General features: G+C 35.1%; 1 protein-coding gene across 2 annotated transcripts; it reads right to left on the reverse strand.

The window, feature by feature from the left end:
* Positions 1–4,437: 4,437 nt before the first annotated feature.
* LOC128167531 (caspase-3-like) lies at positions 4,438–13,627 on the reverse strand. 2 transcript variants are annotated; one of them, XM_052833318.1, is made up of 6 exons: positions 13,429–13,627; positions 13,155–13,322; positions 9,207–9,454; positions 8,520–8,695; positions 5,453–5,600; positions 4,438–5,227 (listed from the first exon to the last, which is right to left on the reverse strand). In XM_052833318.1, exons 2-6 carry the CDS (start codon positions 13,220–13,222, stop codon positions 4,977–4,979), a joined length of 891 nt encoding a protein of 296 aa, XP_052689278.1. In that variant the 5' UTR covers positions 13,223–13,322; positions 13,429–13,627; the 3' UTR covers positions 4,438–4,976. The 2 variants fall into 2 exon arrangements, with proteins under 2 accessions (XP_052689278.1, XP_052689277.1); XM_052833317.1 differs by lacking the exons at positions 13,155–13,322; positions 13,429–13,627 and adding an exon at positions 10,361–10,863.
* Between the last annotated feature and the right edge of the window lie 1,351 nt (positions 13,628–14,978).

Below are 14,978 nucleotides of genomic sequence, written 5' to 3' on the forward strand. Positions count from 1 at the left end.
TTCTTCAATGTTCTAGGGAGTGTTTGGATATGTTTGATATGTCATCATAGTTTTGGCTATCGGGGTACTGTTAATATGTCTTGGTAAGGTTGAGAAGTCTAGATAAAATCATTATTTCTGGATAACTTTTGAAAGTCTTGGTTACGTTGAGTCGTCTTGGTTACGTTGAGTCGACTTTGAGAGGATACTGACACCCATTGTCACCACGCTATCACAATATTACACAATGGTATATTTCTTTGCATTGATTCCCATGATGACTAGATAAAACCATTCCCAGGACCATTTATCGACATCTTAAGTATGAGTAATAGGAGACATTAGATCGCCCAGTATCTTTGCTTTAGTCGTCTGGGGTTTCGTTTTCAAGCGACCTTGACTCATCTGTTGTTCCGTCCTGCTATAAGCATTTTTTGTTGGTGCTTTTTGTGATAATGTGATATTACAGCAATACCGAAGTGTGGTCAAGGACTCAAAAATGCTTTGAATATACATCCATTATACTTAATTACTATGACTGTCATTTGCAAAACAGATTTAGACCAATCTATTTGTCTACAAATCGTTCTGCCGCATTTATTTTCGTGTTTTTGTGGTACTCCAAGGGACAGTCTGTTACTTGGCCATCTCATGTATAAGGATTAAAGTTATGTTAGAGTACTTCATGCTTTTAGGTTATTGCAACTCTTAATTCATATATTACAGCCAAAACTCTATCAAAGAATGATGTTTTTGTATTTGGCTGTTGATGCACTTGTACATATTCTAGCTTAACATGAAGATGATCCTAAAAGTATACTTTACACACCACACAATTAAGTTTTCGATTCTTACCTTCATGCTATAAGTAAGGATTCAAGATAGAACCATTTTAACAAGAGCTTGGACTTTGGGTAATTGTGTCAAACAGCAATGTGACGTAAGCCTATTTATTTCATTAAGTTTTTAAGTTTCTAAGACTTAGCAAATTGTGTATATTTTACTCGAAACCGGCGTCATTTTTAATTTGTTTGATGCAAGAAATAGGTAGTTGCGTCTTACCGAAAATCCAAGGTCTTGTTAAAATGGTTCTAAATTACATTTTGTTCAATTATGAAAGCAAAAATGCTTTGTAAACATGGCATCAAATAGTCAGATATTTTGTTTCCTCTGAAATCCAACTTTCCTGACCAACGTTTTTAGTAAATTAATCGTTCTTTAATTTCCATCAATACAATAAAAGCTTTCTACGAGTACGTCCATACAAGGTATTATGAGCTTCTGTTCAGCACAGATCCTTCGACAATTATCTGTGGTTTTTATTCCTGAAGTATTGCTGTTACTTCGTGTTTTCTTTTAAGGAGTACGCCGTTTACTAGCGAGTTGGAGCAGAACAATCCATCACTTTGTCTGACAGAGGCTTATTTGTACCTTATTGACAAATTCATTTACAATTTTGGCCACCAGAAAATAGCTGATTGTCAATTATGCAGTGCTCAGTTTTTCAGTTTTCGAAAGATTGGTCTCGTTTTTTGATGGATGCCTTGACTTTTCATTAGATGTAAATGAATATTTTCCAATTGGAAAAACGCACTTTTCAAATCTAGTTCATAGCTTGTGTGTGTATCGAATTCGATTTGCATGTCAAAGCCCTGCCGAATGCATTACACTTTACATAAAGCAAACTGGTTGCATCATCTTATTAAAGAAAGCAAATCATTCATTTTGTTTTTTGGGGGGTTTTGTTTTTGCCTTTTCTGGGCTTAATTAATCTGTCGGATCTATAGCCTTGTAATTTTTTTGATTTACCGAAAGGCAATGTGTACAAAATTAACAACATGACAAAATTGTATTTTTTTGCAAATCATGCCATCCGGTAAATTAAAAAATACACCAAGGCAGACAATAGGGATAGTAGTATCTTTCTTATAAAACGAGTTTTGGCAAAGTGATAGAAGGCAAGGTGAATTATACAAACAAAGTATAAGTATATATGCATCCAAATAAATTATTTTGATAACTTAAAGCCTCGTTGTTTTTAAACGTCATTGGAAGTACCGAATTCTGGGATCAATTCATATGCTGAACGTACTGAGACCACGGACCGTAATATAATCACAACATCAGGGGTCCTGAGTCCACACGTGACCGTATGGCGTCCCACAACCACGAGTGGACTCAGAACCCCTTAAGATGTGAGAATGCGAATGTAAATACATACTATTTTATCACGATATTATTCTTTTTAATCTGAGAAACATCTTCTGTGTTCCTGGTATTGACTAGTAAAATATCAAACGTAAATAATAAAATGCAACTTTTTTTTAATACTAAGATTATATCTATCGAGGACGCATTATATGATTATCTTTATTAACTTTGTTAGGATAATCAAAATGTAATATACTGCATGTGTTGTTTAAACAGCCGCTGCGATTATGTACTATATTAAATTTGATGACCAATCAGTTTACTTTCGGCTTTTGACAGACTGCTATTGCTCTTCGTCTAAAAATAAAACTGTACGTTTTTCATGTGAAACTTAGTTAATACTTTTAATAACGCAGAAAAAATACCTAAATTTAGATCATCAGAAGCCAAGTGCTTTACACTAGGTTGCGTAATTATGTTTGCTGAAAACAGTTTTAGACTGCAGCAGAACATATTAATTTTGCTTCAAAAAATGAAATTTGCCTTATCGTGTCAAAATATTGTTTTACTAATATGCAATTGCAAATTATAAATGTTGACTTGCAAGAAAAATGTTTAATTTTGTTTAACTTTTGTTTAGTCATAAAAATATAAAAAGTTACATTTCAAACAATTCAAACAATTCAACATGCATCGAATAATTAAGGTTTTTGATTTTTTTTTTACATTTTGTGTTCATATGACATATATATCTTTTAAATTGTTTAACAATACTTTTGGTTATAATCTAAAATGACTTCTAACTATTTGTAAACTATGTAAAATATGGCAGGGATCAGTAGCTGCAATGAACCATTTGTTTAGTAAACTAAATGTAAGAACCATTATACATTGATTCAACAGTTAATCTCTAACATTGTCGCATGATTTAACTCCCGCAAATCATATTTGCTTTGTCAATACAATTTTTACCAAATGACTACACAAAAGCCATAAATAGGAATTATTACTGAAATTTTATTGCAAATAATTGACTGTTTATCCCTGTATCATGGTTGCAGCCACAAGAGGTTCAAAGATTTGATTTGATTGTCCAAAAAACACACTTGACTTTTAAAATTGCATCCCCGAATGTCAAAATAAAAGCAACAATACAGTATAACTTGGTTACTGCAAACACACTTAAAATGAATTCACATTTTCAGCGAAGTCAGTTTCATCCAGTTTTATAAGTCACTGTTTAAAAGCTACCGGATATAAGGATTTATAGTTATAACGAAAGTAAATTGTTGGTCCATTCTAATTCGCTATAAACGTGTTTTATTGAATTTAATCCAAACTTTATTACTGGTATAGTGCTTACTAAATGATGGAAAGGGTTAATTTCTTCCAGAGAGGAGTCAGTGCCTGCAATGAACCCGTTAATATTGAGCCACTGATTTTGTTCTTCTATTGGTGGTATTGAATTCTAATTAAACTGACAGTTAAGTCCATTTGGCTTTTTCCCAACCACAACTATACACATGAACCAGACTCGTTGGCAATATCTTGGTCTCCAACAGTTGTTTAGTAAGAATTGGATATTTGTCATTATGTCAGACTGAGTCTATTGTAGGAATGAAACATTAACAAGAGGTTTCTCTGCCACACGATCCATATGAATGGCCTAGAGCTGTATAAACGCTCTGACAAGCGATCCTGCTATTCAGCATCCCACAATGCATATCTATGCTTTCTAAGGGGTTCTTGTATAAATAGAGAGGTTTTTTTTTACAATAAAATGCGAGAAACTAAATTTGTGATATTTTTGAGGTCAGAATGTATTTGTCTGAAACTGAACAGAAAGACGCGAGACTGAATCGCTATAAATAAGGGAAATATTGAGAAAAACACTTCTTGTATTACAATAAAAAGAGGACAAATTTTCGTACTGAATTCGGTTGGCCAAAAAAAAAAACTTACTCAGAAATAACCCACATCATTTAATTTTGAAATGCGCCATAAATAAATGATAGACCAATGATATTCAACAATAAAATGCTGGACGAAAAGAAGTAAAAAAAAAGATGCGCAAATATGTGATTGTCCGGATCTGTACATGATTGTTGGCACATTAATCACAGTATTGGTCTCTGTTATTGGTCTAAATAAGAATGTCTACAAAAATAGAGAACTTTTCCCTCTCAGACCTACTACATAAGAGGAAAATGCGATTATACGCGCGTGATGGGTAGATAATAAATGATTACTTACAAAACGCCCGATTATCCATACTGGTTCAAACGGCATCAATCTAGCAGAAACAAGTTTTGTATTATGACTAGATTTTATTTATCGACAATTTCCATTCCTTTTATTGAGTTCTCATCCTTTTGTACAACACTGAAGCACAATAAGAAGCTTCCAAAAGAAGATGTTTTCGGCAATGATTGGCCGTTGTATCTTTGCAACAAAATCTGAGCGCACTGTAGCCCAGAAATAACGTAATAGAAATACAATCCTTATCAGGGTTTAGTCTATCGTTATGACATTATCTTTCAGTATAATTCGCCAAAACTACAAAGGCATGATCATATTAGTACAATAAATCAATAGCAATATCTAGATTTAATGTCACGGAGCTTCAAATGTATCTGAAAGGAACAAACGTGACATGATTTTTCGTATTTCTGTGGCGAGATACTTATCAATTTAATCTTCCTTCGATGGATTTTCTAAAGTTATCTATGTATATCATGAAACCTGGTGATGGTTCTTAATTAACCGCTTATGCTTCGCAATCTTTGCTTTACGTAACATCCATTTGGTCACAACCATTAAGATATATTTTATCCTCCATCCACACTTTAATCCCGGATATCCGGTTTCTTTGGCCGGAAGTACACATATCTGGTAAGCATGGACACAATACAAGGCATCTGTTTGACCTCATCCGTAAAATGTTCATCCGAACACGACTCGAATTCATACGTCACCATGCGATTGACTTGAGTGAGCATGTGCAGAAGTTCCATTTTGGAACCATAGTTCTCCAAAACGATACACAAGGCTTGGATAAACCATGATCCTTCCTGGTGATTCCGCCATGAATAGAAACCTGAAAAAAGATGGACAATTGATGTGAATCAATAAGCATTGCCTTCATATATCGTGACTTCTGACTGTTTACCTATTAAATGCATATAAAATCAGCAATGTAGAACAAATCGGGTTCATATTGAAGGACACAGTAAGTCATTCGTATTGAAAAAACTGTAATACGGATAATTCTCTATAATAACAAAAGCATGCATATTTTCAACGGAAAATTCCATCGCCTTACCAGGTACAGTGGAATAAAAGAACAGGAAGTCAGCCTCGACTGGGATCTTCCTCATCCCGGAGAAACTCCGTTCGGAATCCTCGGACAGGAAGCTTTTATAGGACACCGAGTCTTCCACAGACTGTTCTAAGTTTGGACAGCGACAGGACTGGAACAAAACGTATATCTTATAAAGCATGTGTTGCGTGCGGATTCGTGTACATGCACCTCCGAATCGCATTCATAAGTAACATTAATCGTACATATACATCTATGCACTACAATATATTAATATTCGTTTATAATCAAATACATATCATGTTAGGATCATAACTCTGTAATAATAAAGTGATGACAGCATAATTTCATTAAGTTGCACCACTTTTATGCATAAAAGCAGAAGGCTAAGAATGAATGACTTGTTCAGTTTAATTCAGTGTAAATATAATAAGAAACTAGACACGATCTCGTTGCGAGCAACGAGGAGGTCTTCCGTGCGATTTTATGAAGGTTATATGACCTTGACTTTGATATTTGACCCTTTATCTCCTTATTGAGGCAACAAAAAAAAATTGATGGTTGAATTTTATTAGGAACATCATTTTCAGCATTTTATTCTATATTGATTTTCAAAATAATGTTTTTTAAAATATTTGTTCTGTTTGAGGTATGATATCAAAGTTTGGTACTTCTGGCCCCTTAAAACCCATTAAACCCCCTTAATACGGAACACATAATAAAATAATTATAATATGTTATTAAATAAATGTGAGATGAACATTTTTGCTTCCTAAACATAAAACAAAACATTTTTCAGTAAAGTGCTATGGAAGAAAGACTTTAGAGCCCTTTTGGTCCCTAAATTGAAGGGCCAGCCCCTTTTTCTTGGCATCATACGAAAGTTCTTTTGATATTAAACATATTTTGTTCAACAATTGTTTAGAAATTCTTTGCCGTTTTTGAGCTATCTGGGATATGACGTTTTAGGGGCCGACCCCTAATCTCCTTATTGGGGCCAGATAACGAAAATTTTATGATTGAATATTGTTTAAAACATCATTCTAAACATCTTTTATTCTATATTGCTTTCCAAAATATTTGTCCTTTTTGAGATATATTCGATCGAAGTTTTGGACTTTTGGCCCCTTAAAACTCCTAATTACGTAACGCATAATAAAAAATTTATAATGTATAGTTTTATTAGTAAAAGATGAACATTTTTGCTTCTTAAACATATGACAAAATATTTCTCAGTAAAGTGCTATGGAAGAAAGACTTTAGAGCCCTTTTGGCCCCTAAATTGAAGGGCGAGCCCCTTTTTCTTGGCATCATACGAAAGTTCTTTTGATATTTAACATATTTTGTACAACAAGTGTTTAGAAATTCTTTGCCGTTTTTGAGCTATCTGGGATATGATATTTAAGGGGCCGACCCCTAATCTCCTTATTGGGGTCAGATAACGAAACTTTTATGATTGAATATTGTTTAAAACATCATTCTAAGCATCTTTAATTCTATATTGCTTTTCAAAATATTTGTCCTTTTTGAGATATATTCGATCGAAATTTTGGACTTTTGGCCCCTTAAAACCCCTAATTACGTAACGCATAATAAAATAATTATAATGTATAGTTTTATTAGTGAAAGATGAACATTTTTGCTTCTTAAACATATTACAAAACATTTCTCAGTAAAGTGCTATAGAAGAAAGACTTTAGAGCCCTTTTGGCCCCTAAATTGAAGGGCCAGCCCCTTTTTCTTGGCATCATACGAAAGTTCTTTTGATATTAAACATATTTTGTTCAACAAGTGTTTAAAAATTCTTTGCCGTTTAAGAGCTATCTGGGAAAGGACATTTTAGGGGCCGATCCCTAATCTCCTTATTGGGGCCAGATAACGAAAATTTTATGATTGAATATTGTTTAAAACATCATTCTAAGCATCTTTTATTCTATATTGCTTTTCAAAATATTTGTCGTCATTAAAATAAAAAAATATATATAAGGTTTTTATCAATATCTACAAGATCTGAAATTTTCACGAAAATCGGTCAAGTCGTTTTCAAAAAATCGCTTGTACAAAAAAGCGTAAGAAAAAAAAAAAAAATAAAAGGGAAAAAGAAACAAAGCAATAACAATAAGGTCTTCCGTTGGAAACGAAAGACCTTAATGATATTACATGGAATTATTTATTTTCGACAGAATTACTAAAAAATTGGACAACAGAGGTAAAGATTAGCTCTCTCATCATCACTTTTTTCTCTTGTTTATAACAAACGATAGATAGACCACTGAAAGAGTTGGTTTTAATGTTTCGAATGTTATTCTTGGTGAGCTACCATTGTCAAACTATAACAGGGTTATAAACTTCATAATCCTATATGTTAAACAATATATTTTTATATCCTTAACGTCATTGTTTAAATATCGTTCCGGACGCCCTGTAGTATAAATTGAACTAAATCCAAGAGTTTATGGTGGCACAGATTTTGTGGATTGTTGGGGTTCCCATACCCTCGATTTGTCAAACAAAACTATACAAGAAACCCTGTACACTTCATTGTCATCTGATTCTACACAAAATGACAAATATGAACATAGAACAGGCATTTCACGAACAGTGGGTTCAAAGGAGTCCATATATATGATTCAGGAATACACATTATACTAAAATACAAATAACATCGATAAATGTGAAAACTGTTAAATTATGATACCATGCCTGTATTGTGTAAAGTAATAAATGCTGTTTAACTATTACATAAAATATGTCCAAAAAAAAAATTTAAGCAACAAAATTCTGTTTGCGCCGTCCTACAAAAATATGTTTCCGCTCATATTTTAATGTCTCATGATAAATGTAATTGGTGCGTTTGTCCCGCATGGAGACTGGATATTGTATGATAAACGACATATTATGCTACCATTATTATACATGGTGTCAAGATAAATGCCCTTATCAGGGTGTTTTCAAAGGAATTCTGAAAAGGGAAGGAAACACTTTTTTTTTAACAAAAGCATGCTATTCTTAATGACAGTATGTTTCGATACACGATAATTGAAAAGTTGCTAGAAAGACAAAGTCAAACCTGTAGAAAAAAAAGTTTAGGTTTGCCAACCAACATCGGGCACTTGTCTCCCTTGAAGGGAACAATGAGGACATCTAAAGGCAGCATTCCGTCGGTGGCGTACACCCTTCCCTCAATTCCATAACTCAAAATGGCACACCCGAAACAGTCGGAATCGGAGTGGTCGAGCTGCGAGGCTGAAAGAGACCAACGACCTCTCAATCAATCCACTTGTATTAATCATTCATTCGGAGGTCATGTCATTCATTACTGGGGGATGTGACAGCAGTTAATGTTTAGATGTTGCATTATTTGGAAGACACATTGCCAGAATTTTTATTCTGACACTGTCAGAATGTTTATTGAATAAGCATCATTACGATTTGTCAGTTCTGCTACATAGAATCGAATTAACGTAGAGATTTTTCTTCGTAGTAAAACGATGCCCCATTTTCCTTGGAATTCATAAGATGTATTTCGTAATACTCTGTTTCAAAGTCTGTAAGATTATATTAAATGTTCTTAACAAAAAAAATGATAAAAAAGTAAATAAATAAGTAGTGCAATATTGGTACATATCATTTTTGCCCTTACCATATCGCAAGGCTTTCGTAGTATGTAAATAATTACAATTTTGAGACATTGTATGGATTTCAAATTAAATCTACTTACTGCAGTAATCGGTTTATAAGTAAGATTATTGCTTACCTTCGTTCATAAGTTGCAGTAGTTTGGATGATGACACGTCATTGTAGCGTCGAACATCGAACCCCAAGTCCTGAAACCGCTCCTCCAGTCTCTCCGCGTCTACGTCAGTCCCCTCGCGTGACTCTTTACCGGTGGACGGATGGAAATTCTTGTTATTTATAATGATAAAAAGGCCTCTTTTGTGATAGTTGAAGTTGTACTCATTTGGCTCCGATGGGGCACCTGGACGAACTGATCTCCGGTCTCCACTGAAAAAATTGACCTAGAATTGACTATTTCAAGCCATGGTTACTTTGACCCTATACTGCACAATCAACCTTGATCTGAGAAGATAGGCAATTCACTGGATTTGTTTTCAAAAACCTAAACCGTGCAACATAAATGAAAACAGAATGTGTTTCTTAAGCGTCACACATCTACTTTGTATAAATAAAACTAACCATTTTACAACAGTTGCCAATGACAACAATAATCATGTAAGATAGTGTTTTAGAAAATGAGTTTTCGTAAGAACACATTTTTCTGTCAGGTGAGTACATGTACATATTGTTATGTTATGTCCTGAACCGAACCACTGTTTCTTTCGTTCATTAATCAATAAAAACCCCAGAAGAAAACCTTAAACTTAATGGTTTGTTTTTTTTTCTCAGCGATAATTGTAACAGTACCACCCAGACTTGGCAAAAGTTGGGTCCTAAATGAAACTCAGAAGTCTTTTAATGGAGGAAGCAATCTCATTGATTCTCAAGTAGACAACAGTTCAGACTTTGATATGCATATGAACAGTCCTGGGTTTATTGAATCGATTCTCCGTTTGGAAAAAGCCAAATTTTCACGTGTAATCTAACCGTTTCTGAGGGTTATCGAAATATCTAAAAAAAAAACCTGTTATGATCACAGACTGTGCCAAATTAGTTTTCAGGCCTCATAAAACGCGTAATTGTGATTAAATAGCACATATTTTCTTTTCTTTTGAATTGAAGCCGTATCACTGGTTTTCTTTGAAATACATGTTAATATGTAACATGAGAGAGAGAGAGAGAGAGAGAGAGAGAGAGAGAGAGAGAGAGAGAGAATAAAAACAAACAAACACACACACACACACACCAAATTTGGTCAATCTTGTTGAGCGGCATTCCGACCTCCTGACCTACCTTACTTTCCGAATTAGGTAGGGCGATTCCTGGTTCTCAACAGAAGCAGCGAGACTTTGGCGAGATGACGTCAGCGATTCCAACGACTTACATAGAGTCATCATTTTAGAACTGGTCATATGGCAAAGGAAATCTAGCTAAACTGTGGCTAAAAATGTCCTTTTCCACGACACATTTTACATTGCACTACAGATACTACGCACTTGCCAAGATAGCTAGCGAAACGTTTACCATGTCTGGTGAACGCATCTCCTTTTGTACTTTCTTCTACGGGACACTTAATCCTTTCTAAAGCCTAAAAATCAGCGTGAATATGACGAGGGCTCAAAGATTCCCGATATTCCCAATAGTCAATCAGTGACGTAAGATGTACTGTCTCCTGGCTGTCACTATAGAGAGAGGCTGCCCCAGGGATCTGCACAGATTCGTAGAAATACTATAGCGTGATCAAGATTTTCATTTGTACTGCCGCTGCCCTCTTCACTACTACATCGGGAAATATCGAGTTCCGATGAAATGGGATTGCTAGGCAGAGTCACCTTTCCTGTGAATTGCAGTAATTGTTCCACAATTTGGTGCCAATAGCTCGTATCTGTGTGTTTTCTATTTGTGAAATCACCATTTAATTTACACCGTCTTTTGTGTATTGCTGTTTGTTAACATCGGGTTTTCTATGTACTTCACATCGCGTTTTTCTACCTCAAACGACACAACTGTCATAATATTGTATGGCAATGCTGCTTTACTTATATGAAATGTTAATATGCATGCATACTGGCCCGATATCATTTGTAAAATATGCACTGAGATTTTGAGATCTAAATTGCAAGTAAAGCCTCTTTAAGGTAAAATGAAAATCTTCCATAAGATGTTTCTCGTTTCAAGAAAAAATCAGAATTCCCTTTCCTCCCATGAGTTGATACGTTTCATTTCCCATTTAATGTGTCTCACAAATCAATAACATCTCTAATTAATTATATCAGCCGTATCTACTTCTGTTATTTACAACGTTGAATCTACTTCATCAGTAAGCGATTTTTATCTGTTAATCATCGACAGGATTTAGTACTGTAAGAATTGATTACTTACATCTTTCATCCTCAACATTTATTTTTTTAAGAAATAAAAACTATTTATTGAAACATTCGCTGTCGTTTTGGCAATATACCTAGAAATATTTCGAGCTGAATAACGAGAAATTATCTGGTGATAACGGGTTTACAATACATTTGCTTCAATTCTTCGGAGTCTTATTGCATCCTTCGGCGCTGCACCTACAATGTTCCTCGCGCTAAATGATGCAGCATTATCAAGCATACGCCTGCAAAGGACATCCGCTGATTTCGTTAAAGGCTTATTGGAGGACGAAAAGACATTATGCATGGTCTGTGTTGCTTCCTTAATGAAGGAAAATATACTCTTAGTCAAAGAAACTTCTAGTACTTAAGTTTTCTGACTCGACGAACATTTGTGAAAAATTATTTGGCCGTTGAATATTTGGGTCTTGCCCTTTCTTTGTTGTAACATAGGCGGTGAAATGATAAAATATATCTTATCACGTCTATCTTACAACATTATTTGAAAAGAAATGATTTTAAGAACAAATCCGTCGAATCTCATAGCATAGAAGTTAATTGACTTCTTCAGACTTGACCGTTTACACTCAACACAAACATACCGTTTCCAGGAATGCCAGTGCAATACAATATAAACACGCAATCGAATGAGTTGACAATCGTTACTACAGGAGTATAGATACTAGTAAAAGAACTGTCATTACATTTTGTAGAAAACCAAATCTTAACGTCTATTGATTATTGCAGTGATGAGTCTGCTTACGAAACCTAAGAATCAATCCTATCTAAACTAATCTAAAAGATCACGGCTTATCCTGCTACTAAAGTGAAATAATGCCTTTATTTGCCCGTCGATTAATGGCCATATACATGTAACTGTTGCAAACAAAGGACAACCTCTGTAGTGTATGCGGGGGGGGGGGGGGGGAGGGAGGGGGGGGGGGGGGACTAAAGGTCACTGTGTGTGTGAGAGGAAATTTGGTGGGGTGTCGAATGGTGTCTCGCTTGTAGCAACTTTTCTTGTCGTGTTTAAATGTATAAAATATTACAATTTAAGGTTCACCATAACTTCCGATATTTATAAGAGTAAAGAAGAGTCGTGGTTACAAGATGAAGTGACTCAGAAGTGAACGTACGCCCATAAATATTTGAAGAGAAACTGAAACCCCACTTAACTGTATGACCTATGTGACGTCAGGAGAAATTACACATGACACACATGATATATTCAAATTTAAATAATTCTGACATTGGCTGGGAGGTACTTGTCATATCGTAAATTTTGAATTCATACACACATATCAAATTCAATATTTTAAACATGACAATGTTCCAATTATTCTCTTTTGAGAAGTGGACAGGCATAGCCTAGATCCACAGAAGTGGATGTAGGCTATGCCTGTCCACTTCTCAAAAGAGAATATGTTCCTATCAGATCCAGTTCAGCAGCATGTTTGATCAAATCTGAAGTCCTGCACAACTTAAGGCTTAATATCTCTCGTCCTAATGCACTACTAAAATATTAATTGTTCGACGAGAACGCGAATGCAAGGCTTTTATACATGTACCTGCATCACGCAACCTTTAGAATTACCGTCGCCCGTGTTGTGACAGTGACACTTCTGAATTAAACGGACAATCGAAATGATTACGATCCCTTCATTCGGTAAAGTAAATTAAGGGGGGGGGGGGTGGTTAATGTAAAAGCATCGACTTACCTGGCTTTCCTCAGTAGATAGGGAGATCCGTGGTCGACATTGACCGGACTCCGCCGGGGGGACGACATAGGTGGACGTCTCCGCTGTAGCGCGTCCTCAAATTCTTACTTATACTGTTTTAATGCAGCATATGGTATATGGGTCTTTTGTCATCGATCGAGTCAGGCACTTGAATTTGAAACATATTGGATTCATAACACATCGCCTCCAGTAACTCAGAGAAAGAGAGAAAAAAATGTAGCTTTAATTGTTGAAAAAATAATGGTAACCATACCGGTATCTCCTGCATATCTATACAGTGCTGCGGTCTCCCCGCATCAGGAACTCAGCACTTTGGCTCTTCTTTGGCGCCTGCATTTCACACAACTGGGACTGTATTTCTAGGACAACGAACTCTTGAGACTTCTTCAAAATGTTTTTACTAAAAATCGTTGAAAAAACGCATTACATTCCGAAAATTACTTCATCAATAATAAGAGAAGAAAAAAAACTGTCGATAGCCTGTAACCGTTTTCTCAAGTACAAAATGATTACCAATTTGCATTGATTTTTGGGATGTTGCAGGACAGTATCCAAACATAATACTATTTGGATTAATGATGATCTAAGATATTGTTCATAAATACACAAGTCACGAAAGGACCTTGGAGAAATACAGATAATTTGTCGGGAACTGTCCCTCTACTTCAAGTACTGCACTGGGAATCCAAGATCGTGACGGATTTAAAATTTAGTTAGGAGATGTATTCCCAATTTGTTCCTGTATGATTCTGATTTATAAGCTAGACAAGCTTGTAATATCTACGCCATTAATATAATCCTTTGTGGAATTGTATTACCCTTTTCGCAAAGAGAATAATTTTTTATCGATCTTGTACTAGGAATCAACGTTTGTATTTTTTATGTAACGTGTACAACGCAACATGACGTCGTGAAATTGAGGCATTTATTTGGTCATCGAACATTTTGGTTACTGTTTGATACTTTGTGGCCTCATTGTATAAAACACAGTTATATGCACACCTATATGGGAGCAACACATTCACAAAAAAGAGAACTGACCCCCCCCCCCCCCCCCCCCCCCCCCCCTTTGCCCATGGTTGTTTGCAACTGAACATTTAATGGCGAATCGACCAATATTTTTAGCCAGCATTTGGTAGAGCAGTGCATGTTATTCGCCTCAATAGATGAATCAGACTAAATACAAGTACAATATTCATCAATGACAGTCTCCTATGATTAATAATATGGCATTGAGTGGATCTTAAAAGTTTGTACAGACGAGAGTTTAGCATATCCTTGACTAGGTGAATCAGTATCTATATAAATCTTAATATTTTGACCAAAAAAGTACAGCGCAAGAGCATCAATTTTAAGATAAGTGCCATTTAGTGTCAACAGACAGACATCCGATTTACAAGACTTAGAGCTGAATAAATTGTCGTTACCAATTAACAACTGGTTATAACACTAGTTTATGGATATTTCCAGACATGATATACAAATCTATGTTAAGAGGACAGTATTTCTAACGGATATTCACCACACAAAAGAGTGAACAGATAAATTTTACAAAAATATTCCCAGACCCGTGCTTCCAGAAAGATTACACACATTCCATAATCCAATACTCTATCTAAAAATGCTATTGTAAAATCATTATTCATCTCTATTCTGGTTGTCCTCTAACAAAAATCATCTTAGCCAGATAAGATTCATAAGATAACAAATTCTATTTCCAGATGTCTTTTACATTCACTGCCTAAGTTGCGTATTTTAGCATAAATGAGCATTATGTAAATATGGTCCTTCCCTTAATTTACT

Source organism: Crassostrea angulata, chromosome 10 (assembly GCF_025612915.1).
Source record: "Crassostrea angulata isolate pt1a10 chromosome 10, ASM2561291v2, whole genome shotgun sequence".
Taxonomy (NCBI): Eukaryota; Metazoa; Mollusca; class Bivalvia; order Ostreida; family Ostreidae; genus Magallana; species Magallana angulata.